The sequence below is a fragment of the Ammodytes marinus genome, assembly GCF_949987685.1.
Source record: "Ammodytes marinus genome assembly, chromosome: 8".
Lineage (NCBI taxonomy): Eukaryota > Metazoa > Chordata > Actinopteri > Uranoscopiformes > Ammodytidae > Ammodytes > Ammodytes marinus.
Window position 1 is genome coordinate 11066667 of NC_137212.1, and position 27435 is coordinate 11094101.

Here is a 27435-nt window from a genome sequence, read left to right on the forward strand (position 1 = left end):
CTAATAAACTGATGCCTTTTATTTATTTGGATATTATAAGTCACAGTTGTTATTATCGCTTATGCATCGTGAGCATGGTATGTAACACGGCTCTGTCAATGACTAGCCAATCAGCTGTCTTCACTTACCAAAATATAGAGCAAAAGCCTATCACATTCTGTACCGGCGGCTGGGACCCCACCCCTTAATTGTTCTCTGGCCAATCAGCGTCGCCAGTGGGCGGGACTTTCCTCAGTTCACACCAGCTGTTAAAAAACATTGGGGAAATGGATAGTCAATGACGAACTACCGGCTGTGTCTGAAACATTGAAAGGAGGTTTTATCACCTTTATGACTGAAAGGTAACTATTAACAACATTATAGTTACCTCATGTCTTATATAGTGTTTTCGGGAAGGTCATTTTGAACAACTAACAGCATCACTTTGTAACATGCTAGGTACAGGAAGCTATACGCTGTTCTCTTTGCCTCCTTTAGCTCCTTTGTTAGCTATTAAAACAATGAGTAAAACTGTTAATATTAGCGTTGAAGTTTACATTTTGTTAAATAGGGTGCGTCCCAAATTAAGTTCTTAAATTGCTATTGTCTCAACAGTAGCCTGCTATTAGTTTTCAATGTGAAATACATGTTATTTTTTTTGTAATTAGATATTTTATAAAGATGTAGGCAACAATCAACAGGGTTCCTCCAGATCCTCAGTCAAAGGGTACTAAATAAATAAATCTAAAAATATATACATTTGGTATGTCGTAAAAAACTCTTAAATCAATTTGGCAAAAAGTCACAAAAAAGCAAAGCAGTTGAAGTAGGATTTTGTTCTCTCTCTCTTTTTTCTAATGTAATTTAAAAACTAACAAAATAATTTTTTTCCCTCTTTTCTTTTTTTCTTTCAATATTTTTTTCACAATTTGACAGATTATTATTATTGGCTTTTAGATGTGTATTTTGAATGACCTGAATTAAAAGTTCATTACAAGTTTACAATTAGAATATTGTCATCAAGAGCATTTCCATTAAGTAAAGTAGAGATGAGACTGGTCTCTAATTTTTTTCCGGAGCTGTACATATATATAATATTATTTTTAACATTTGAAGTAGATCTTTTTTAGATCAAATAATTAATCTTTTATGCAAAATAATACTTAACCCCAAAGTAATTTATGCACGTTCTACATAGTTTTTTTGTTTTTTTATATTGGTCTTTCATTTCATTCCAAGTTGCGTAGAAAATAAAAAATCTGCACAGGAAAGTGAGCCTGACCTTTTCTGACCTGGCACAAATCTTGAGCCTGATCTCCAGATTATTTACCAATGCACAAACATAAGGCTTTCTTCACAGAGCAAAAGTGAACGTTAAAGTCTTGAAGGGAAACAGGTGTTAGGATCAGGAGGATTTCAGGATAAAGCCAGGGATTGTCCGTCTTGAGTAGATCACAGCAAGCTCACAAAACAACTCACAATAAATAGAAAAAAACACCATTTGGATCTATCAACTACAGGATTTGTAACTTTCCTAATCGTATTTTTGTCTATTGTGAGGGCATGAAATGATAGAGTTGAACTGAATTTTTTTCCTTAAGGATTAAGCTAAACTGTCCTCAGTCACGATTGCGAGGTTAGTCGTCTCCAGGTGAAAGGTCGGGACGGGAATCGTTTCTCTCGTTTCTCTCGTTTCTCACTACCTTCCCCACTAATGATTTTGGATTTACAGTTTACATCAGGAGATAGATTAGCCTACCACATTTTAAAGTATGTTGATCTTTTATAACCTCTTTAACACATTTTAAATGTTAAAAAAAAAATAAAAGAATAGCAGACCATAACCTCCATTAAAAACTGAAATAATGAGTAATGTCAGATAACGGAAAAGAAAAAAACAAATAGAGACAGAAACCGCAAACAACCTAATGCTCCAGAAAATTGACCAGAAGTAGTTCATAACTCTGTCATTCAGCCGCCAATTGAATCATTGATTTCTAGACTCTGTTTGTGTTATAAATACTAAGTTGTACATGGTGTGTAACAGGACTTCTCTGTATTCAAGTAAAATGTTTCAAACTATATCGCTGCTTTGTGAGCAAAGTTCAATGTTTTTTCTCAAAGGGACGTCTTGGACAAATTGCAAAAGAGTACATATCTTTTTTTAATAACTTGTCTTTTAAATGATTTGATTTCGCCAACTTTGCCCATCAATAGTTGTTGATGCATTAGAGAAGTGAGGACCCAGCAGACACATGGCATTTTTCCAATAAACCTTAACTACCTAGGACGCCATGCTGAACGTTTCTCTTTTTTCCTGAACACATTTAATCTTTTCCAGCTTTGCATCATGGCCAGGTAGCTGCTGAGAGAGAGATGGCGTTTTTCAGGCAGCTCATCCTCCTGCTCTGGAAGAACATCACGTACCGCAGGAGGAACAAGGTGGACTGGACACATTTCTTCTTCACAGAAAACCGAAAAATATTATATATGGACATTAAATCAAATGGGCAAATTGTGTGAATGGTCTTGTAACAACTCCCATGCTCTCCTCTCATGCAGATCCAGCTGATCATCGAGCTCCTCTGGCCGCTCTTCCTCTTCGTCATCCTCATTTCTGTTCGCCATTCACACCCTCCTTACAAGCAGAGCCAATGTGAGTGAAATGATGTCATCACACTGACAAGGTCTGAACGATGGCTGTTTGCCAAAAAGGGAAAGCGGATTAACTCACTTACAGATACTGTACCACACACGCACATGTGTTCCTAACCTGCTGTGTTCTTGAACTTCTTTGAAAAGTCCTGCGTTAGCATTAGGTGACACGGTAACATAAAAAGACAACAACATGGGACACACACAATTGATACAAAATACAGAGTATGACAGTTTTTTAGTACCTTACCTTTTCTGTGCCATATACTAACTTCACCTTGGTAACTTGCCAAAGATGGTAAGAGATTGGGGAAGAATAGTTTTAATCTTACTTAAAGAAGTACTTTTTCTTGCATTGGTTGTATTCCAAGTGAAGGGGAAGACACTAAGCATACAGGAAACAGTACATGCTTCCTGTTTATGTGTTGTTTCCTAGACATTTCTTATATTAGAACATGCTTCCACTTCCCTCTTTTTGTCTTCTTTAGATCAGTGATACATGTAAAGGCAGGAGGTCAAAGAAAATAAGGTTATAGTTTAAATAACAGCTGCTTGGGTTATGCTGGGATTATTGTTCAGCCTGCTGTCTGTAGATTTTGTTTCAGGTCACTAACACAGCATATTCATTGTTTCGTATCACAGGCTAATCTCCTGTTACTGAAATGTTACGTGTTTGTTTATCCTTTTTTTTTCTCTTTTAGGTCACTTTCCAAACAAAGCCTTACCTTCGGCAGGCACATTGCCCTGGATTCAGGGAATTATCTGCAACATCAACAACCCCTGCTTCCACCGCCCAACACCAGGAGAGACAAGAGGCCAAGTTGGCAACTTTGACAACTCCATGTAGGTAGACTGGTAAAGACATGGGCAGCTGTCTGGAGCAAAGGATCATTGCCCAAAAGATAAACACCACCAGTCAAAATCTATGTTAGAATTAAGTTCAATTCCATTTTGTTTTTATTGACTTTGAATTCTGATTTTTAGGTAGTATGAATTTGTAGTAATGGGTTCATACGAGAGGAAAGACCTGTGTTCTTGCTTATTAATCGCTAACTAAGTGGCATAATTTTTCAGCAAAGGGTCTCTGAAAATACCATTCCTTTTATGATATTTCAGCTTATTACGTAGAAACAGTTGGAAAATAATGCATAACTTTATATAGTATTTTACCATGCACTGAATACCACCATCCTGTCCGTCTTTAACTATGTAATGCGTGCACGCTATATAACACAAGCAGCTTAGCTTAGCACTAAAACTGACCATCAGGGGAAACAGCTAGCCTGGATATGTCGGAAGGTAACAAAATGTGCCTGTCACCAGCTATATGTTAAATAAGCAGAAACATTTAGGTGTAAATATATTAAGTTGTGGTTCTATTACGCTTTTGACTATTTGTTCAATTGGTTGTGTTTGCAAGCTGGTGTTTTAGGCTGTATGTCCATGTTAAATGAACCCTAACTGCATGTCTTTGTATCATTGAAGACCTGTCCTCTTGTCATCCTTCTCCTCCAGACTGTCCCGTCTCTTCGTAGATGCCCAAACTGTTTTGTCCTACGGTGGAAACCGGAGCATCTCGGGCTTTCACGACCTGAGGGAGAGCGTCCGAAGACTGGGGGAGAGACCCGGATCCTTGCCAAGTACCACAGCTTGTTTAAATCTTCTCTAGCACAGACCTGAAGGGATACCTTGGCATTCTGACACAGCGGTGTTCACTTTCGCTGGGCACCTTAATCAGCTCAAAAATAATTAGTACTATTCACAAACCCTGCATGGGCACAATCAGCTACAAAGTTTATTAGATGAATTTATACTACCAGTAATTAAGTAATTTTAACCAAACACATAAAAAGTGGACACAATTATATAAAGTCAAGGTATTTCTTTAAGGTTGCTATCCAATGATCAGAATAAATTATGTACAAGTAGAAACCCAATGGAACCTGAAGTACGTAGTGTTGTTTTAGACAAGGTCCTCGAGTGCTAGTGTACAAGAAACCGAAGGGAATGTAATGTTTGAATCAGTGAATACAACAAGAGGAGCTCTTACATCACTAATTAAAAATTCCACTTTGCAAAAATATGGATTTTGAATAATGCACTCAAATAAAGAAATGTCATGGAAAGCAGGATGAAGTCCTTGCAAGCCATCAAATACAATAAAAGCATTGAAATCATTTAGTTTTTTTTTTAGCTAGCTCCGTTCCCAGGCTTATCTCTGCAGGACTGAGTGACGTTACCTGTAGCTGATATGTATGAATGGCTTTAAAAGGGTGTCGAGTGACTGGCTGAATGTGGCCTTTTACTGCTGTTGTGGAAGCAGCAGAGTGGCTGTTTTGCCTCTCCTTGCTTTGGTCAGATTAAATTACATGATCACTCCAGACAAACAATTAGATGAATAAGAACAGCTCTCCAAAGGAGGCTTTTCATGCAACATGAAATGGACCAACGGACATTGACTAAATCTTAAAATCCTAGCCCATAAAAAGTAAAAGAGCTTTTTATAAAGTTGTTTTTTACCTAAAGAATTGTAACTTGAGGAGTTTATGACCTACTGTAGTAGCACTGTGGAGCAGCTTTGTTATGAGTAGGACGTTCCTGATTTGTTTATCTTGTACAGGTGCAGAAATGCAGTGATACTCCAGTGTGTTTTCTAATACAGTGTGTTGCATTTGTAGCACTGAGCAGTACTTAATTTTAATGTTTCTGCTGTAGATCTCCCAGTAGAAGAATACCTAAGAGCCAATGAGACGTTCTCTACCTTCCTCCTGACCAATGGCAGCCTCCCACCTGTGACTGTCGACCGGCTGCTGAAGGCTCGTCTCAATTTTCAGGTGAGGTATCAGCTGTAATCATTGGATAACAAACGTGTAATCTGTAGTTTACATAAGCCCTCAGCATTTGGCTTTTGTTTCTCAGAAAGCTGCAAAATCCAGTGCGTGTTCACAGCCCAACTCCTAATCTGTGACAAAAATATATGTAGAACTCATTGGCTGGGTTAAATAAAAGGTGTTCAAAATCAATGTATAATTTGTCCCAAAGCACAAGTAGACTGTTTAATGTAATTTTTGGGCATACTTTTTTGTCCATTCCAGGTTGCTTTAGCTGGAGCGGAGCTGCAGCTGAAGGACCTGGTGTGCAATGCCAGCATGTTGGGTCAGTTTCTGACAGTGGAAGGAGGAGAAGCTTCCATGAATGATCTCCAGACTCAGCTTTGTAACCTGCCTGCTGACGTCCTGCAGGAGGCCGAGCGCCTTTTCCTCTCTCAGATCGACTTCACCAAGTTTGTCACGGTAGGAAAAAAAACTGAAACCGAAAACTGCACAAATGCATGCACTTTGTTCACAAGTGCAAAAATGAAATATATCCAAATACATTTATCTGCCTCTTTGCTTTGACTATAAGTTTCTTGTATGTCTGATGAGCTACAGTAAACACAATCATTAAACCTGTCTGTCTGTCCATCCTGTCAGAGAGACCTTCTGATGGCTAACGCTGGAGACCTCAGGGACATCAGTCAGGCGGTCACCTCAGTTTCCCAGGAAGTGGCTGTCCTCATCGATGATGTAAGGGCCCATAGGATTCTTCACGTCCCACGTGTGTCTGTATTGTGTTCTTGATTGGACGGTGTTATTTGGAGGTGCTGCAGTTTTGCATTAATAATGAATAAGTCATTGTAAACAATCAGACGATCATTAAATAGATTGTTATTTTGTAGCAGCTTCTGCTTTTAATATGTTGACTCTTTCATGTCATGTGGTGTAATTAATCGGGATGATGTTCTTTTTGTATTTTTTCCAATATTTGTTTTCTTTTTTTGTGGCTGTTTAGTGTTTATATATGTGTAATGGTAGGGCGCACTCACAGTAGGCAAGTTTGCCTGTTCAGTGCTGCAGGAAGATCCCCCTCCCTCCCCACTCCCCCGCTGGCCTGTGGTCACACTGCTCCCAAAGGCCGCGGCCCGGGCACGATTGCTCAATCATACATACTTCATCACGTCGTAATACGATATATACGTCATCACCAAGCGTACTCGCTGCTGGAATTAGTAGAACAGCAAAGGAGAACAACAGTAGTCGCGTATTGCCCCAAACACCTCCGAATTTTTGTGGGTCTTATCAAGCTGCGACCATGGCTGCGACTGAATACTGTCGCCGGTCCAAATTTCTAGCAAACTCTCCACTTCGCGATCACACCGGAACCCACTCGTGAACCTCTTGCCGCCATTGTTTACAATTATTGTGGGGAAGAAGGGACTACGTCAGCCAGCTCAGGTTGCGTATCCGTGCGTGTGCGCGTGTCATCTCATTAGCATCTGTACTTTGGCCACGGCACACCTCTCCCAAGTGTGCCATGGCCAAGGGGCTGTTCCGTGCTGGAATACGGATGGCGTGGTCACACTAGCCAAAGGTTCTAGACTTTAGTATGCAAATGAGCTTGGGCACGGAACAGCGGCCCTAGTGTGAGTGAGCCCTTACTGTCGTCCTGCAGTTCTAGTCTTCCGTGTTTCCTTTCTCTATCCAAACCTTCCTTCTCTCTCTCTCTCTCTCTCTCTCCGTTCAGCTCTCCTCCCTCTCCAGCTTTGCCGAGATGAGCACAGCCCTTCGTCTTCTGTCTCCAGAGAATCGCTCGTCGTTGCCCAGGGAGAGTTTTCGTGCTTTTTCAAGGATCATGTGCGGCCACCCTGAGTCTGGCGGTGAGCGCATCCCATCACTCAACTGGTATGAAGACAATGACATCAAGTCATTCTTAGGAAATAATGGCACTGAAGACACAGACACGGACCGTGACAATGACACCAGTAAGAGGCTTTGGACATTGTTGTTTGTGTGCAATTTGTTTGATTTCATCTAATACTTGTAAATATGGTTGAAACCGTGTACTGTTAGATGGGGGAATGGCTTGGTAATATTTTTAGTTTCTTCATAACATTGCATGCGGCCCTCACTTCATTTCATTTGCATGTTGCAAATGATCATAAATAAGTAGAAAATCAGTTTTCTCGTGTTGTGATAGTTACAGCATCAAAACTGAGCATCAAGCTCTAGCTGAGTGTTCTGTGTCTATGAGGTGTGTCACATTTAACCAACTGCGTTGTCTAACATTTCTTCCATTCAGCTCCATTCTGTAAAAGTTTGATCCAAGGCCTGGAGTCCAACCCTTTGTCTCGCATCGTGTGGCGAGGAATAAAACCTTTGTTCATTGGGAAACTGCTGTACACACCAGACACTCCTGCAATACAACAAGTCATGAAAGAGGTACAGAGAGTGAGAGTCAAACCTCAGAGTCCATCCAAGGATTGGTCCTGTCTGAATGTATTGTTCACAAGGGACAAGTTAACATCAAGATTGATCATCAACTTGAATAACACTAGGAATATTAATGATGGCGCAAAATGTGGGTGTTTGCTGCAAAGTTAAAGCAGGCTTCTATGTTGTCACTTTATGTTGCCAAAACATGCCTCGTTACCGTTAAAATAATTTCTCTTGTTGAAACCAAAGAAAACCCCAAGTTACAGTCCAGCTCATAGTTATGATTCATGAGGCCTCACAGTTTTAATGTGGATTTGTAGTAAAAGGTTGAGAGTAAGTGAGGAGAAAATTAAAGGCATTATGAAATAAAAGCATCTTAGCTAACTACAAGTTGTGTATTTGCTGAAGGTGAACAAGACTTTTGAGGACCTTCAGATCCTCCTGGAGCTGAACGACGCCTGGATGGAGGTGGGACCACAAATCAAGAATTACATGGAGAGCAGTGGGGAGATTCAGCTGCTGCAGGTTGGATTCACCAGCTGTTTTTTCTCTACAGGAGGGATGATATTGTTATGAAAACATTTGTGTTAAAAATTCCTTTTTAATCGTGTGTGTGTGTGTGTGACAGGATTTGTTGAAGCGGCCAGAGGTGGCAGTATTGGTCAACATGCGTCTGGAGAACACGTCGTGGACCGCCTCACGGATCGCACGGTTTCTTTCCACGCCCTCGCCAGACGCCCCGAGGAAACCCGGAGCGGCGCCAACATGGCTGGACGTCTACAGCGACCTCAACCACACCATCACCATTCTCGCACAAGTCACTGAGGTTCGTTGTTGTTTGCGCTTCATGCAACTCTCCAAATAAGCAGACTTTGCACCCAACACAGTTGTCTTCCTTGTCTTTTGTCATTCATATCCTTTGTGTGTTCCTTATATCCCCCTTCAGTGTTTCTCTCTGAACAAGCTGGAGGGGTTGGAGACCGAGGGGCAGATGATTGACAGGGCCCTAGAGCTACTGGAGGACCGGCAGTTTTGGGCGGGTGTGGTTTTCATGCTGCCAAACTCCTCGTCCCCCGATCTGCCGCCCCACGTCACCTACAAAATCCGAATGGACATTGATGATGTGACCCGGACTAACAAGATCAAGGACAGGTACTGAGGAAACACCCAAAAGACTTAATTTTATTCTGCCATTTATTTACAGTAGATTATCATGTTTTGTTAAGGTAAAAACATAATAACCTACTCCTCTGTGTGTTGGAAAAAATATACTACTCATCAACTTTAACTTTCTTCAAAATGTGTATTTTAGATATCAAAAACTTTATTTTGGTGTTTTTTTTTCAGGTTTTGGGATCCTGGTCCAGCAGCCGACCCATTTAGCGACATGCGCTACATTTGGGGCGGCTTCGTATATGTCCAGGATCTGGTGGAGAAAGCTGTGAGCCGCATGCTGACTGGAGTTCAACAAACAACCGGTATCTACATCCAGCAGATGCCTTACCCCTGCTACGTAGATGATGTGTGAGTCTTACATTGTTGGAGGTTCATGTTTTTATAAACACAGACAGTCCCATTCATTCTGGTAGCTCCGTTACTTGTTGGCAGTCAAAAAACATCTCATATATAATTAAAGCTAGGGCCTAACTTTTACAAATAAATGAATCACGGTTACATTCAAGCCATTGCCAAGTTGACACAAAGTTGATTAAGCCTTTAAGCTCCACATAACTCTCTCTATTTCTCAGTATGGCATCGTTTACAAACAGGTTTCACCTTACGACACTGGCGCATTAGCTCAAGAAGCGCCCACAAAATGTTTCAGTTGTCGATTCTAATGCTAAGAAAAAACCTTGACGTATAGCAGACGGAAATAAATACATTTTGCGTTCACTGAAAGCTTAGCTCATGTAGATGCGCCGGCAGTGTTTATCTAATTACTCAGAATTCGGCATTGGGGCGACATAATTTAAGCACTATAGCACTCATTGAATAACCTATGAGCACGTAATTATTTACATATGAATATTAATTTTGGAATCTTCTTTTTCCAAAAGTTTCCTCCGAGTGCTGAACCGCTCTCTGCCACTCTTCATGACGCTGGCTTGGATCTACTCGGTGGCCATGATCATCAAAGGCGTGGTGTACGAGAAGGAGGCGAGGCTGAAGGAAACCATGAGGATTATGGGCCTGGGAACAGGAACGCTGTGGCTGAGCTGGTTCATCAGCAGCATCGTTCCATTCCTGGTCTCTGCGGGGCTCCTTATCGCTATGCTCAAGGCAAGATGACCATTCACTTCAAACAAAATAAAAAACATGCTCAAATGTATGCTTGTTTAAAGAGAGGATTTATATTTAAGAGGAAAATTGTGGGGTGTTAAGTGTTTTTTTTTTAAAGGTTTCTCCTTTTTCTGTCTTTATCTTATTTCCAGTGGGGGGACATCCTTCCATACAGCGACCCGTCTGTTGTATTTTTCTTCTTGACGGCGTTTGCCACAGCCACCATCATGCAGTGTTTCCTCATCAGCACTTTCTTCTCCAAAGCAAACCTGGCTGCAGCATGTGGGGGGCTGATATACTTTAGCCTCTACCTGCCCTATGTGCTGTGTGTGGCCTGGAGAGACCACCTGAACACAAAACACAGAGTCCTCGCTGTGAGTAAAATCATCATGGCTACAATCAGACAGTTTATAATTTTAGAGAAATACGTTCTAATTGTGCAAAAACGCTTGATGAAAGATGGATTTTATTAGCAGTAGTAGCAAGAATAAATTGTTTATTGTAAATAATTTAGGTTTCAATTCCCAATAGTAATACTAGTTTGTTCCCCTGCAGAGTTTCCTGTCCCCCGTGGCCTTTGGTTTCGGCTGTGAGTATTTCTCTCAGTATGAAGAGCAGGGAGAGGGCATCCAGTGGTACAACCTCCACTCCAGCGCTGTGGAAGGAGACTCGTACAGCTTCAGCATCTCCATCGTCATGCTTTATGTGGATGCCTTCATCTATGCCATCGCAGCCTGGTACATCGAGGCAGTGTTTCCCGGTACGGGGGATCAGAACTTAATCTATGCTGTTAATATTGACAGTTCAGTGTCTAATTTATTTTCTGTTGAATTACATTTAGGGAGTTAAGAGTTAATATCTGCCGAGAATGCAGGATGACCATGTTTTGTGACAAACAAGCTGACAAGGATCAATTTGAAAATTGCGTCAGACTTTTTGAGTTTGAGTTTTCTAAGACACCTGTGATTTTGAAAGAAAATATCTTTATTTTACCCTTCAATATTAGTAGAAAGCTCAGCTGAGTTTCTGTTGTTTAGCAGAACCAGTGAAGTAATATCAGATATGAGTACTTTGCTGAAAACAGCTCTTCAGAGGAATGCTGTGTTGTCAAAGAAACAGTGGCTAAAACACAAAAGCTCTCTGTGCATGTTTTGGACTCAACGTGTTCATGTTTATGTGTGTTTAATTTCACACCAGGTGAATATGGGATCCCCCGACCCTGGTACTTCATCTTCCAGGCCAACTACTGGTGGGGAATTCCTCTGGAGATAGGCATGCCAATTCCACCCGCACCCACAGAACAGGGCGAAGGTACAAGACTCTCCAAGCTGCTGTTTCTTTTTCTCTTTTAAGTGCAATGTTTTGTTGTAAATAGTAGTCACATAACAACAATGTGAAGCAGCATTTTTATTGGACAGAGCTTCAGTAGTCTGTCATTCTGCCCGGTTACAGACTTTGGCCGCCAACAGTAGTCTTCTCCTCTGGTCTCAATACCTGTTAAAAGACCATTTGAATAATTAAGCCAATTAAGTACAAGTCAAGTTAATGAGTTGAGACAATAAACCCATTAACGACAAGGAGGATGAAGCGGAGTATGAACATAAGTGAGGAGCTGTGTCTGAATCTCGCTACCCATAAGCCCTTTCATTTTAGAGTTGTGTCCTGAAGTAAATCGTATTTTGACTGTTTGGCTGATGTATTCTTCACATACTACACATTTATTATCAATTATAAATCAATGTGCAAGCATAATTAGCACTAGATAATTAGTCACTGTAACTCCCGGACATTTCAGCAGATTTATAGGTAAATTTTTTTCCCTATATATAAATATTTAAAATGTATTTCTGTCATCAGAACACATTGAACCAGAACCCACTAACCTTAACCTGGGTGTGAGCATCAGGAACCTGGTGAAAATCTACAAGAAAGGATCCAAACTTGCTGTCAATCACCTCAACTTGAAGTTCTACGAGGGGCAGATCACCTCATTCCTCGGCCACAACGGAGCAGGAAAAACCACAACCATGTAAGGAGAAAACCTGATGAGTTAAAGGACGATCGCTATCAGCACTGATCAGTTGTTATGCATGAGGGCAGTTAAGAGTTTTATGTTGTGCTGAGTTGTTGCAGAATGTCTGATTTTAGAGGATCACAAATCATGAAGTTTTTGAGAAATCCTAGATTGAAGCATAATAAAATGCATTTTCTGGTATTATATGTGATGAGTTACTTACTGTATTGTACTCACATTCTTGATTTGGGCCTTTTGTAACTCCAATTATTGTAATGTTTTAGGCTTAAAAAACCAGCAGCAGCACACATACGGTCATGGTTTGAGAGTAGTATGTCATTTGAATTGGGGTACGTGTTTTAACAAAGTTTTTATTGTAATGTGACTGATGTTTGGCAGATCTGTCCTGACTGGCCTGTTCCCGCCCACCTCGGGCACCGTTTATATCAAGGGGCTGGACATCCGCCATGACATGGACATCATCCGGAGGACGCTGGGAGTTTGTCCACAACACAATGTCTTGTTTGACATGTGAGGCTTGTGTTTACGGCTTCTGCTGTTTTCTGTCGAAATTCCACTTGTAGATTTTTTGTTGTGATTGTTATTATTGGGGATTTGATGAAATTGGTCACTTTACTATGAAATGTCAAACTCTAAAATATCTGGAATAGAAAGCCTGGCTTGAAGAATGTTGTTTCAGTAGTAAATTGGTTTTCGGCTGATTTTAATATTTTCTCTCTGTGTGCGTCTCTCTCAGACTTACAGTGGAGGAGCATGTGTGGTTTTATGGGCGTCTGAAGGGTTTGTCTAAAGCAGAGGTGAAAGCTGAGCTGGACACTCTGCTGGACGACGTCGGCTTGTTGCACAAACGACATGAACAGACCAAGAACCTCTCTGGTAAACTTTCGATTTCAACTTCTGTTCAAAAACACAACCTGATCCCTACTCTCAAGTCAATTTTGTAAATAAATAATGAACCCTTCTGTCTCTATCAGGTGGCATGCAGAGGAAGCTGTCAGTTGCGATCGCATTCGTTGGAGGCTCTAAGGTGGTTGTTTTAGATGAACCTACTGCCGGCGTGGACCCTTACTCCCGCAGAGGGATCTGGGATCTGCTGCTCAAATACCGCAAAGGTGCAGTACAAGGAATGCTGTGGAACTGTCGACGTCCCTATTTTTTTTTCCTAAAGAAACTACAGTTTTATTGGGTTAACAAGCCAGAAAGACATGAACCACTCGATAGGATGAGATGCTGGGTATGGAAAGGCGTGTCAGCCTGAAACTGCTTAACCAACAATACTGTAGTCATTGAAAACCTTTCTAGCTTTATTCTTTCTTTACTTGAATTGAAAGATTAAATAATCTTCCAAAAAGTGGCCTTAAGAGTGCTGAGAAGTCGTGTATAGTTTCCCCGATGAGCTAACTGTTATCTGAAAATGACAAGCAAAAGGTAAGGAAGTAGTGCTTTAAAGTATAAAAATACAAATAAAATAAATATTCTGTGTGTCTGTGCTGTCTCTCTCCATCAGACCGGACCATCATCCTGTCCACCCACTACATGGACGAGGCGGAGCTGCTCGGTGACCGGATCGCCATCATCTCCCAGGGGAAGCTGTGCTGCTGTGGCTCACCACTCTTCCTGAAGTCCCGCCTTGGCTCTGGATACTACCTCACTGTGGTGAAGAGGGAGGGGCTGAATACCAGCACGCCCAGCAGCACCAGCATCAGCACCAGCACCAGCATCAGCAACCACAAGCTGCCTCCTCTCAAGGTTTGTTTTTTTATTTGTTCATATCACACCATTATGTAAAACTCCTATGTAAATGTTAAGGAGTCATCTTTGTGTTTCAGGACAGTGAGTCGTCCATGAGTGAAGACACCGGGCTGGGAAGCGAGGAGAGAAGCTCATGTGAGTGTTTGACTGCTGTGTGGCCTGTACAGTAAACTGAGGTTGTTCAATGTCCGTCAAGTGCATTTGTAATTTCGACAACCACTAAATCGGTTTTGATGTTGAAATAATGTTGACATTTTTTTTTATATATTTTTTGGAGCTGGAGAACAATAAAGATAAAATAAATCCCTGGCTGAAGGTCTCACTCACAGCCAGATCACTCTCTTTATCATCATCCTCACGGCAGACATGGCGGCGTTGCTCTCACTGGCACAGCAACACATCCCGGGTGCGAGGCTAGTGGAGGAGTCAGGGCGCGAGGCGGTGGTCAACCTGCCACAGACTGCCGCCAAGGACAGCAGCCTGAGTGTGTTCCTGTCTGAATTGGATCAGAGGCTGGCCGAGATGGGCATCAGCAGCTATGGCCTGTCGGACGGCACACTGGAGGAGGTGAGATAAATACAAATGTAATGTACTTATTTAAAGTCCCTTAACATGTAAGCAAAATATTCACACATTTCATTTGAAATAAGATGGAAAATATAAATATAGAATTATCGTATTAAACAGTATGCAACTCAGTCATTGGTACTTGCACACATAAAAAATGTCTAAAGGGTTCTTCTGCACTCACTACATATATAATGTAGGTCCACAGCAATGCAGCCAGCTAAACACAATTAATAAATCACAACCATAAATGTTGAAGACAGCATGCAATGGTAGTGATGACAAAATTGTAAATTATGTGAAAACATAAACAAGAGTCAGACAACATATATTGTAAAAATAAATTGGTAGAAGAACAAGGAAACTAGAATCAAAGATAGCCTGTTAGATTTCCTTTGAATTAAGCTACCCCTCATGGAAAGGAAAAAACAAAACATCATCAGTAAAAGACCAACATACGTATACAGTAGTACCTGTTGGAATTATAGCACAACATAAACATAGAGTCCAAAAGAGAAGGTAAAAATGGTTAGTTAATGTTTTTTGTATTAGCAAAACATTAGCCTCAGACAGCTAGGTATGGTGGCTAGCTTGGTTAATAGTAAACTGATGACAGAAAGACTATATCCACAAATTACTAATCATAAAGCAGCCATCACTTTAATGAGGCATCAGTCTTCCGTTGTGCAATCTACAGCAGCTTAACCCGGTCTCTTCAGGAGGGCCAGGTATTTGTGGCGCAGCCGTGGTCGTAATGGGTTTAATGTTGGCATCAGATTAGCCCTGATAAAGTTTCCACCGTGTGAATAAGCCACTCACGCTCTGCTACATTGACCTCTGTGTAAACCTCTGTGTAAATCTTTGTACTGCCACCTGCTGTATTCAGCTGCCCTGTGCAGTTCTTCAATTAGAAAATAAATAGGTTTTAGGTTTTCACACCTAGAAATAAATATATACTGTGAATTTCAAAAAAATCGTTATATTTTTCATTAAAATAAATCCAGCTTGAGCCGCAATAGAGAAAAATCAATGTACATTTAGAACTTGTAAATTTAATTTTCCCTGTTGTCGCAAATAAAATTCTCCCCCCAAAATAAGTTGTTCTTTTCATACTAAATAGCCCATCAAAGATGGAGCTTAATCTTTCATAACGACCATTATGTTAATTTCCAGATCTTTTTGCGAGTAGCGGAGGAAACCGGTGTGGATGCTGAACCAGAGCTGGAGCCTTCAGCTGAGCAGCAGGCAGAGAGACCACAAGCTGAGGAGCCAGACCCAGGTATTCACACACACTCACAGACACATGGATTACTGTGTTTCTCATGTTCATGTCAGTGTGCTGTTTCATCTCCAATCGTGACTGTTTGTTTCCATAATGCTGCCAGGAAGGAAAAGGCTTCGTAAGAAAGGTACCTGCAGAAAATCAACCTTTGGTTAAAAATAGATAGAAAGTTTGTTTGCTTTTTTGCCTCAGATTAGATACATGGTTTAAATCATCACTCCTTACCACACAACAATACAATGCGTCAGTAAATTGTCATATCATTTTCATAATCTATGTATGTTAAAAGTCTCTTATCAAAGGTGCTCAGTATTGACTGAGTAATGAACAGTCTCTGTCAGCCCAACAAGTCGGTGTAAACTCTCAATGTGTTCTTCTTGTTATCAGAACCTGAGGAGACAGACCCACTAAGTGGAGATGGCCGAGGTGGGATCCCCCTGACCGGCTGGTGGCTGACCTGGCAACAGCTGAGAGCCCTCTTCATCAAACGCTGGCTCTATGCTCGAAGGAGCCGCAGGGGCTTCTTTGCTCAGGTGATGACAAACATCAGCAGTAGCCCACTATCCATCGGCATAAGGTTCATTATTTACATCGAAAACAAACAACGTTCTTTCTTGTTAGGGCCTTTGTTGACTTGGAAAAAGCCAACTACTTATTTTAATCTTATTTCTATGTTGAATTAGTTGTTTGCTTCTCAGATATTTGTCAGCTGAAGGTTGATTTGTGCTTCAGATCGTCCTGCCTGCTGTGTTCGTGCTGATCGCTCTGCTCTTCAGCCTGGTCGTCCCTCCATTTGGGAAATATCCTGCCCTGCAGCTGCAGCCCTGGATGTACGGAGAACAGTTCACTTTCTTCAGGTAATCCTGCACATGTCAAATTGTTTGGTCTAATCCATAGCTCTGTCACAGCTAACCAGCTACCAAGTAAAGTTTAAAACTGTGAAATAACCATTGGTTTTCTTTACTTGAAACCTTGTTATTGTTTTATAATTATAGCAACGACGCAGCTGGGAACCCAGCCATGAATAAACTGCTGGAAGCTCTGTTGGACCGTCCAGGTTTTGGTACAAAGTGCATGGAGAAAGAGGAAGAAGATAACAGCACGTAAGGCGAGACCTGTACATGTTCAATCATTTGTCTGTGTTTGTGTGTGTGTGTGTGTGTGTGTGTGTGTGTGCGTGTGCGTGCGCCTGCGCGTGTAAAAAAAGATAGAAGAGAAAATATCCATACATAAAAGAAAAAGAAAAATATTAAAAATAGAAATATTAATCGTGACAAAAATAAATAAATATAGAGAAAATAGTTGTCTCTCTAGCCTTCAATTCAGTCCTGCAGAAGACGAGGAGTCTATGCCCTCTTTTAATGAATCCATTATATTTGAGGTAGCATGGAGACTAGAATGAATAAGACAAAAGACAATGCGGGCCGAAGGTGGGGGTTGAATGGTTGAAGGGGTGTCAGCAAGGGCATTGTTTGGCACGTATGTATGTGGGGGACAGAAGAGAGACATTTAACATCAATTAATTGACCAAACCCCATGATTCTGTTACTAGTCCGACATTAGTTTTGGAATATTTGGTTTTCAAGCTAGCTGTCAGGATTCTAACTGTTACAACATGTGTTGTTATGGTAGTTTCAGAGTGGAAAAAGTAAGTGGATCAGTTTACCCTCTTGATTTCTCTGGTCTGTCTCAGTTTACCCCACAGCTGGGGTAAAGTGAGACACAAGACAACTTTTTTTAAAACAATCTATTTTCACTGCCATTCGTCCTGAATAAATTCTGATAATTTCCATTGCTAGGAAACATCCTGAATTATTGGGAAATATGTACATTTTACTGAGGGAGCAAATTTAAAAAGTGTCTCACATTACCCCGTTCTCCCCTACTTTGATTCACGTTCACTCTTTGTTCTCCTACAGGTCTCAGTGCGAAGTGGAGCGGGGTGGTCAGTTCATGCGGCCACAGGTCTCCTACTCCACCTGGCAGATGTTCAACAGAGGCAACTGGAGCAGAGAAAGACCGTCACCTGATTGTCAGTGCAGCACAGAGGAAGTCCGCCGGATGCTCCCAGAATGCCCAGCTGGTGCCGGAGGACTGATGCCTCCACAGGTCAGTGAAGTGTCGGGACGGACTGAGAGTGCAGTCTTCTTGAATGATTTCCCAATTTGCTAAAATGAAAATACCTTGATCTTTATTCATTTGAATTGGAGTCAATTTAGTAAAAGTATTGAGGACCAAATCAACCATAATCAAAAATATATAAAGAAAGAAAGAAAGAAAGAAAGAAAGAAAGAAAGAAAGAAAGAAAGAAAGAAAGAAAGAAAGAAAGAAAGAAAGAAAGAAAATCTCCAATTATCAAATAATCCCACAGTTTACACATAATCATAAAATGAAATATTCTACAAAATGTGTTTGTATCTGGCTCCTGAGATTTTGAGATTTGTTATCTTTTAGATCAAGAGGCTGACGGGAGACATCCTCCAAAATCTGACAAGTTATAACATCTCGGATTACCTGGTGAAAACCTACTCACAGATCCTCAAGAAAAGGTATGCCTTTAGATATCAAAGTCTTGTATTCATTCATTTTTTATTTATTTGGAGCCAACATACTACAAGACTCTCAACCTCTTTGCTTGTTTACATTGAAGTAAGATTTATTGGGCTGACATTAATAACTTCACTTGTTTTTTTAAACAGCCTTAAAACCAAGAAGTGGGTGAATGAGTTCAGGTAAGCTGCTGCTTAACATCTGACTTACCTGTATCCTATTACGTGCAGTTTAAGGCTTGAAGACTTTGCCTCTTTTGCTTCACTCCTACAGAAAAACAAACTGTTATACATAATTAAAGGTTTCTTTCCTGTGTTTCAGATATGGAGGCTTCTCCCTCGGGGGCAGCGCCACCCAGACTTTATCTCAGGTCAACCATGACTCGGTCGTGGCAATCAGGACTCGTTACAGAGTTCCACAGGTAAAAATGGCAATGAGTTTTCTGGAATGTTTAACTGTGTTCTTCTTGAAATTTGTTAATGCTTTCTGATGTTCTTTGAATGCATCACAGAACAGTTCACTGGATCATCTGCTCGGCAGACTGCCGGATTTTCTGAAAGGACTGAATAGTAAAGATAATGTCAAGGTAAACATCTTTCTTCAAAAATAAAAAATAAAAAACATATTACACGTGATGTGTTTTGTGTTGTTCTTTTTTGTGTATTTGGGCATAATGTCTTTCTCTGTGCTGCACTCAGGTGTGGTACAATAACAAAGGATGGCATGCCATGGTGTCATTTGTCAACGTGATGAACAACGGCCTGCTCAGAGCTAGTCTGCCACCAGGTCCAGAGAGGAGAAAATACGGCATCACTGCCTACAACCACCCACTCAACCTCACCAAAGAACAACTCACTGAAATGGCCATGTTAGTTTAAAGCTTGATTCTTCTTATTTATATATTGCCCACATTTGTCTCAAGGCTAAAATTCAGTGTAGTCGGGCCACTTTTGGTCGGATGGATTATTTATTATTATTAGGGCTGTCAAGCGATTAAAAAAATTAATCAAATTAATTACAGGCTCTTTGATTAATTAATCTAAATTAATCGCATACGTTTATGACACTTTTATGCCTGTTTATAAACAGCTGTATAGCCTACTACAGTTTGTTTCTCTCTCTCTCTCAGTGCCACTCTGGATCTGCCAACCAATCGCATAACGTTTGGTTGTGACGTATGTCATGCACCGGCTTCTGCAACTGAAACTGGCGCACGTCATTGTTCTCAGCCACTCCCTCTGTTCGCTGATTGGTCATGTAAAAATGTATTCTGAGAAAACCCGCGATTATACCGCAGACCCAGTCTGACTACTAAATGGAAATTGAGCAGAAGTAGATGGGCAGGCGGTGCCAGGCTAGTGTTATATATAACACTAGCCTTTTATATAACACCAGGCTAAGAATATAAGTGTGAGTTGAAAAACCATATGTCTATGATTTGTGCATGTTTTGTTTAATTCTGTACCTGACTTGTGTATTTCCCTGCCTCTTCTTTCAGGATGACCACTTCAGTGGATGTTCTGGTTTCTATCTGCGTGATCTTCGCCATGTCTTTTGTGCCAGCCAGCTTCGTCCTTTTTCTGATTGAGGAGCGAGTCAGCAAAGCCAAACACCTTCAGTTTGTCAGCGGAGTGAAGCCGATCCTCTACTGGCTGGCCAATTTCACCTGGGACATGGTCAGTATTCAGTCACCCAAAAGTCCTACACTGTGAAATACAAGCTGCAAATATGCTATCTGTTCACTCAAATTATTGATTGTTTGTCTTCTACTTCCTCTTTTTCTTCTCATCAGTTGAACTACATCGTCCCGGCAACCATGGTGGTGCTGATCTTCATCTGTTTCCAGCAGCAGTCTTATGTCTCAGAGACAAACCTGCCAGCCCTGGTCCTGCTGCTCCTGCTCTATGGGTACGATCAGGCTCCACTGACTTCTGTCTGTGCTGTTACACTTTTAAAATCATGCATCATCTGTATTGTAATCTAATTGTCTCAAAGCTATAATTCTTATCATCGTGTTGCTCTTGGTTGGGATTAATTTAAAGGCCTGGGAACACCCTTAATACTTGAGACATCATGAGCTTGAATTCTGATTTTGACCTTTCTATCTAGGTTCATTTTTGTCACTCACTTTGTAACTATAAATGCTACTCAAATTTGTCTCATTGGAGACAGAATGACTTCTATAATGAAACTGAAAAAATATTTCTTACAATATGAATATCCCAATCACCCTTTTTAGGTGGTCCATCACCCCTCTGATGTACCCAGCATCCTTTCTGTTCTCCGTTCCGAGCACAGCCTATGTCGTTCTGACCTCCATCAACCTTTTCATTGGAATCAACGGCAGCGTCGCCACCTTCGTCCTGGAGCTGTTTGTTGACGAGGTAGAAGAAATAATATAACAGATTGCCTAAGAGGCTCAGATATATTGCATCAACATTACCGATACAGCAACAATACAATTATATGTATTACTGTATACATAACATCAATACCACCTTCATCACTGAGAGCTTGAATTCAATCACATCTCTCGAGCTCTTAACTTTAAAAAAAAAATTCTTCTCCTTTTTCTAGCATCTGAATGAGGTGAACAGGATCCTAAAGAAGGTGTTTCTCATCTTCCCTCACTTCTGCCTAGGACGAGGACTCATCGACATGGCCAAAAACCAGGCCATGGCAGATGCCTTCCAGAGACTGGGTACATAGTGTATATATCTGCCTCTAAGAACCTACCAACAAGATTCCACCACAAAAAGATAGAACTCGTCGTGAGGATTGTGCTCTGCATTTTAAATACATTTGTGTACAATGGAGATTTTTGTCAGCATCTTATGGAGCACTATTGCATGCATACTTTAACACTTGAACTACCTGTTTGACTGCTGCAAACACACATGTCTAAAGATATACAGTATATACTGTATATAAATATACAAATATGTATGTGAAGAAGGTCTTGCATGTGGTTCTTCCTCCTCCAGGCACTAAACAGACTCTGGATCCTCTTCAGTGGGACTTTGTCGGGAAAAACCTGTTTGCGATGGCAGCCCAAGGCGTCATCTTCTTCATCTTCACCATACTGCTGCAGTACAAGTTCTTCATTCGCTTCAGGTACGTTTCAAACAACTCTCTCAATGGACAGGAGACCGTTTCTGCTTTCCGTATTGTTCATCCGAGCACTTCTCAACCATACGTCAGATAATGATTATGTGCATGTGTCAGATCAATTAATGAGATGAGATGAGATGAGATAGCCCTGCTAGTTTCGCTGCCCTACAGTACTAAAACTAAATACACAGTGATCTTGTATCTCTGTGTTCAGACCGTGGTGGGTGGAGCCTGAGATGCCTCCTCTTGGTCCAGAGGATGAAGACGTCGCCCGTGAGAGAGAGAGGGTCATGAGTGGCAAAGCCCAATCAGACATCCTCACCATGATCGAACTGAGCAAGGTACAACCAGCATACATGCCTAAGAAGTAAAATTGAACCCGTTCACATTGTTGTGCCTGGATGGCAGCACATCTCTGCCTGGATGGCAGCACATCTCTGCAAAACTAACCCAGAAAAAACATTTAAACTACTTATTAAGAGAGGACGTTTGTGTTTTGCAGGTTTATAAGGTGGGCAGGAAGCCAGCGGTGGATCGGCTCTGCCTTGGGATTCCCCGTGGAGAGGTGAGCTAAACACACACACACCAACACCAAAAGCAGCACTCATCACATCATAGTACAATGAAAAAACACACACATTGTCAGACTTTTTTTCTTGTCTGCACTGTGTTTGTCATCTATGTATTGTGTCAACTAAAAATACAGACATTATCAGAAATCATTGCTCATCATCACTTTAGTATTAATGATGAATTGCTGTGTTCTACTATTCTTATTATTACCTAGTGATGATTATTGTTTATCTAATTGCTGCTGAAACGTATACAACTACAGCTGTTGTTGCTGCTGCTTCTAGTTCTATTACTATTACAACTAAAAACCCTTTCACTATTACTGCTGCTACAATATTGCTACAGCTTAGTTAGTTCACTTCACATAGTCTCATTTAGAATTTTCACAGCTGCCGGTATTTTTTTTAACTTGATGTTGTCATGTATGTGTCCTCCAGTGTTTTGGACTACTTGGTGTGAACGGAGCAGGAAAGACTTCTACTTTTCGCATGCTGACCGGAGACACAGCCATCACCTATGGAGAGGCTTTCCTTAATCACCACAGGTACAAACCTTCTCCACAACTATTCAAATTTTACAAAGACCTTGTTCTTCAAAGTGAACGACCAAAAACAGCACGCATGAGTTGTGTCTTTTGAGATTTTTGGGTGAAAGCCTTTAGCCTGAAAATAAGAGGACAGACACGTGTGTGAAGCTGAATTCATTAAATGTTTTAAGTGTTTATTATATTATCTGTAATTGTTAAGTGTCCTTGAGTGACATGCAAGGCACCCATTAATAAAATGTATTATAATACATTTGAATACATTCTTATTACTAATAGTAGCACTATTAGGTATGTAACTGTGTTTCCCCCATGGTTCTCAGTGTGCAGACAGAGATGGAGCGAGTCCACCAGCTGATGGGTTACTGTCCACAGTTTGACGCCATCAGCGACCTGCTGACGGGTCGAGAACACCTGGAGCTTTATGCACGCCTGCGGGGAGTGCAGGAGGAGTCCATCGCCAAGGTAACGTAAAGTAGCAGTTAATCTGTAAACTGGAGACATTGAGTCATGTGATATCTGAACTTGTCAAACGAGGGGGAGTGTAAAGCTACATTGTGCTGTATCATACAGTAAAGAACGTCCTCTGCTACCTGTAGGTGGCGGACTGGGGCGTTAAGAAGCTGGGACTGACGCACTACGCGGACCGAGAGGCTGGAGGCTACAGCGGAGGCAACAAGAGGAAACTCTCCACTGCCATCTCCCTCATCGGGGCTGCACCTGTTATATTCTTGGTGAGAATCGAACTGATTCACCGAACAACTGGAAAACAGTCACTAAGATCAGGACATGCTCAGTGACTTAACTCATCCAACCATTTCCTACAAAGTAGAAAAACAATAGTATTAAAATCACCAGTTAGAGCTGGATAAACGTGAGAAAACTGCCTATGAATTTATGCGATTGAATAAATAACATGGAAATATCTACATATTCCACATAAAATGTAACTTTTATTGCAAGATAATCTGGTTGGTACCTAATTTGTGCCACTACAGTTACATCTGGTTCACTTTATGCTGAAAGCGTGTTCAGTAATTTTGCTAAAATGTATTAGTGCCTGACTAACATCATTGTTTCCTTGATGCTCACATTTGATTATTTCTCCTTAGGATGAGCCCACCACTGGCATGGACCCAAAGGCCAAAAGGTTTCTGTGGAACTGCATCCACAGCGTCACCAAAGAGGGAAGAGCTGTAGTCCTCACCTCCCACAGGTAGGAGGAGATGGTTCTTTATGTACTCATTACAAAGTGGATACACTGACAGGGAAACACACTACAGTATGTTGATGGAAATATCTTTTGTTTGGTCAGTATGGAGGAATGTGAGGCACTCTGCACCAGGATGGCCATCATGGTCAATGGCAGATTCCAGTGTCTTGGATCTGTACAACACCTGAAGAACAGGTAAGCCCACGCTACAATCTCAGCACTAAAAACAATTCAACAGTGAATGATTGTTGGAGATTTGTGTAGTTATATGTCATCATTATGCCTTTATTAGCATCTGCGCTCATGATTTATGAGACAGAAGTCCATAAATCTTAAATCTAAAGTCAAGATAAATTATTTAGGGTTTTGCAATATAAAAATACATAGTATTTAAATGAGTCAACTGTCAGGATTTCCCTTTTAACCGTTTATACTAGGCATGGAAAAACATGTTTCACTGTCAAAACAAGTACTTGCAAAAGGAAGAAATAAACTCACTGCTAGGGTAAATTAAGCTTTAAGCTTCTTTTTTTTGATTGTATACTATTTGATGTGTTTTGTAAGGTTATTACATAAACATGTTGTCCAAACATTGGGAAATATTTAGCCCTACTGTAAGATTCACATGTGCATATTACTGTACAGTGCACGGAGAACAACACATATCCTCAGGTTTTTAAACCAATGCATGTTCACTTCAGGCTGTTGCAGTCCAACATTTTAAAAGTTATCGCACCAACATTACCAGGTTTTATTATACAGCTGTATCATGTGTAGGGAAAACCTCTGATGTACACATGTGTCTGTGGAAATACTGTTTTAATTTTCTTGTAGAGCTTTGTAAGATTTTTCTTTTCCATTGTGCTTTTGCGATTTTTTTTTATGAATTGAATACCATTAAACATTATTTATACATTTCATCATATAAAATCTTGACACCTGTCTTTCTGTCCTTCATCTTTAAGGTTTGGTGATGGCTACACCATCATTCTCCGTCTAGTGGAACCAAAGTCCAACCCAGACTTGTGCCTCGTCAGCGCCTACATGAAGAAGACTTTTCCCAGTGTGGAGCTGAAGGAGCGCCACCAGAACGTGCTGCAGTTCCAGCTGCCCTCACACGCCTGCTGCCTGGCTCGAGTCTTCGATGTGCTGGCCAACAACAACGAGGAGTTGGGCATCGTGGACTTCTCTGTTTCACAGACAACACTGGACCAGGTGATAATTATGAAACATACAAACCTGTAATTTTCTGAAAAAGGGTTTGTGTAATGATCCTGAACTGAGAGCTAAGAGCTCTGCATCCTATTATTCTTGTTTAAGGGATTAAGGGGTGCTATTCCCCATCGGGCTTTGAGCTCTGACAATGGCTAAAGACGGAAGCAGGAAAAATTGTGAATTTCATAACGAATTGGCCTATTTGTACATTGAAATCTAATAAGAATCAAAAGTCCCCAGCAGGTAAGAAACAAAAGAGCTGGCAGATCAGACTGGTTATAAGAAATGCAAACAAAGTAGGTATTTTTTCCCCCTCTATCTCAGAAATTATATTGTGTGGTGCCAGACCATACTATTAGCTGTCGTTTGGTCTAGCTGTCCAAGACTATCTTGCATGCTAAGATGTGTTAACAACAAGAACATGATGGACCGCTGGCTTTTCTTAACTGGATAGCTGACCGGGCTTATATAAATGAATGAAAGATTGAATTAATGTGAAACTAAAGCCGGTTAATTTTCGTAGGTGTTTGTCAACTTTGCCAAAGAGCAGACTGACGACGACGACCAGCTCACAGATGTGGTCATTGGCCACAGAACCAGCGCACAGACCAACATGACTGCACCACCCACCAGAATAAACCCTCCCACATTCCAACCACAGCCGCCAATCACACCGCCTCAGCCAATCAAGAATCAATCAGAGCAGCTCGGGAAATCATCCGACAGCAATCCCAAAGAGGGTAAATCAAAAAAGGCAAAAGCGAGCAAGGCAAAATCTAAAGAGGGCCAAGCTAACGGAGAAAAAAGTGTTGAAACAGCGATGACCAGAATACGTCAGACGAGCCGGCGGGACAGCATTGAATCAGACAGCAGCAACGGTGAAGTTCTGGGGGGATCCAGTAAACACAGAGCACAGAGCTCCAGTAAAGATCCTTCTGCCCTCTTTATAGTTGACAACAACACACAGGACAGCGCAATGTGACTCGGACGGATGGAATATGATCAGAAGGCTGAATGTTGAAAGGACCAGCCACTGTCAAAAAGCTTTTTATCATTTTATCAGGTGCTGTATGTTCATTTGCATGTCGCTCAATGATGGCAGCGACCTCAATATGCATCATGGAGCAGTACAGCTCACTGGGGTGAGGACATGGTGGAAAAGATGGATTGAAAGTGTTACTGTTGATCATTTGAGGTCAATTTATCTGAAGAAAGAACCAAAAGTTATTACTTTCTAAAATGGCTTTGGTGCCTTGTTCATCTTGTTAACAGATCTGTAGCTTTACACCCATTATTTGGGTTTATTCATCTTACACTGTGTCTTCTCATCAGTCCAAAATTATGCTTAATTTATCCTTATTATGCAAGGGTCAATGTAAAAAACTGTGGCATTCCTCAGGGCTCCCTCATGAGACCTCTGACAATCTCATTACATGTGTTACATGTAATTAATTATGTGTTTTTTTATATATATCAGAAAGCATTGAGAGGCTGTCTGAACATTATACAGTATCTCTTATGTGGAAAGCAAGTTACTGCAAGTTCATTGTTAAATACCTCCTCAATGTACAAATATGGACTTTATAAGTGTTATTGTTTTGTAAATCAAGACTTTTATTTTGTCTTTTGTCTGTCTTAAATGTTTGTTTGTTTTTTATTTATTTGTACGGTATGTGACTTATCATACGGTCACAGTCCAAACTGAGGGTATTACCTATGATGCCGAAAACAAATCGTTATATTTATTGTCATTTAGGTTGTTTGATAATTCAGTGATGTTTATTTTTTATAGAGAAATCTGACATCCAGACTTCCTTTTGAAACGACAAAGGAAACGCATTTAATAATTGTTAGAAAATGTTTTAAAGTGCAAAACTATTTAAAAAGATGTCAAGTCCAGACACACTGGTGAGACTCCCTACTGAATCTTATTATAAATTCCTGTACATGACGCCAAACACACCAAATTGAATAAAGAAAATGTTAAAAGGCGTTTATTTTGGGTTATACAACCAGACACAACAACATAGCCCTTGGTCTTTGTTTTCTTTTTTAACATTTATTTTAAGCATCATTTGAATAAACTCTGTATTTAATTTTCTTTTTTTCTATAAAAGAAAATGACACAGCTGACTGAATATCCAACGCAGGATGTTACTGCACTGTAATGCAGTGTTACATATTCAAAAGATTGTTACAACTGTAACTATAGGCATGAAAAAACAAAGTATCAGAAAAGTTTTATTCCAAAACTGTTACATTAGAATACAATTCTAAAAACGGTTAAATGTGGAAAAAACATAATGCTGGATTTAAAATAGGGGATGTCTAGTTTTGGAATGAAGGTATACTACTGAATGTACTTTTATTATGCTTGAAAAGTTCTATTTAAACGCATCTAATAAAAGATGTATGTTATATACTGAA

The 27435-nt window shown here is 40.6% G+C and overlaps 1 protein-coding gene across 1 annotated transcript; it reads left to right on the forward strand.

Moving 5' to 3' along the window:
- The first annotated feature begins 275 nt into the window (after window positions 1-275).
- On the forward strand, window positions 276-27435 carry abca7 (ATP-binding cassette, sub-family A (ABC1), member 7). Its single transcript, XM_080032651.1, has 49 exons — window positions 276-341; window positions 2321-2421; window positions 2542-2635; window positions 3336-3477; window positions 4150-4274; window positions 5350-5468; window positions 5730-5927; window positions 6108-6200; window positions 7198-7435; window positions 7753-7892; window positions 8295-8411; window positions 8515-8712; window positions 8833-9038; window positions 9234-9410; window positions 9944-10166; window positions 10319-10540; window positions 10722-10926; window positions 11364-11477; window positions 12024-12195; window positions 12580-12711; window positions 12938-13077; window positions 13176-13313; window positions 13709-13950; window positions 14031-14088; window positions 14318-14520; window positions 15694-15799; window positions 16190-16335; window positions 16535-16659; window positions 16798-16905; window positions 17722-17911; window positions 18257-18351; window positions 18502-18534; window positions 18674-18773; window positions 18864-18938; window positions 19051-19220; window positions 19851-20028; window positions 20145-20260; window positions 20592-20736; window positions 20930-21053; window positions 21337-21466; window positions 21678-21804; window positions 21966-22028; window positions 22474-22580; window positions 22904-23045; window positions 23180-23314; window positions 23693-23796; window positions 23896-23988; window positions 24759-25008; window positions 25532-27435. Exons 2-49 carry the CDS (start codon window positions 2356-2358, stop codon window positions 25988-25990), a joined length of 7083 nt encoding a protein of 2360 aa, XP_079888777.1. The 5' UTR covers window positions 276-341; window positions 2321-2355; the 3' UTR covers window positions 25991-27435.

What these genes read in the sequence shown, in the direction of transcription:
- abca7 (XM_080032651.1), top strand. Translation starts at nt 2,356, where the DNA reads ATGGCGTTTTTCAGGCAGCTCATCCTCCTGCTCTGGAAGAACATCACG. An exon ending in TGGCTGTCCTCATCGATGAT is followed by an intron (nt 6,201 to 7,197) that starts GTAAGGGCCCAT and finishes CTCTCCGTTCAG; the next exon opens with CTCTCCTCCCTCTCCAGCTT. An exon ending in CGGACGGCACACTGGAGGAG is followed by an intron (nt 14,521 to 15,693) that starts GTGAGATAAATA and finishes GTTAATTTCCAG; the next exon opens with ATCTTTTTGCGAGTAGCGGA.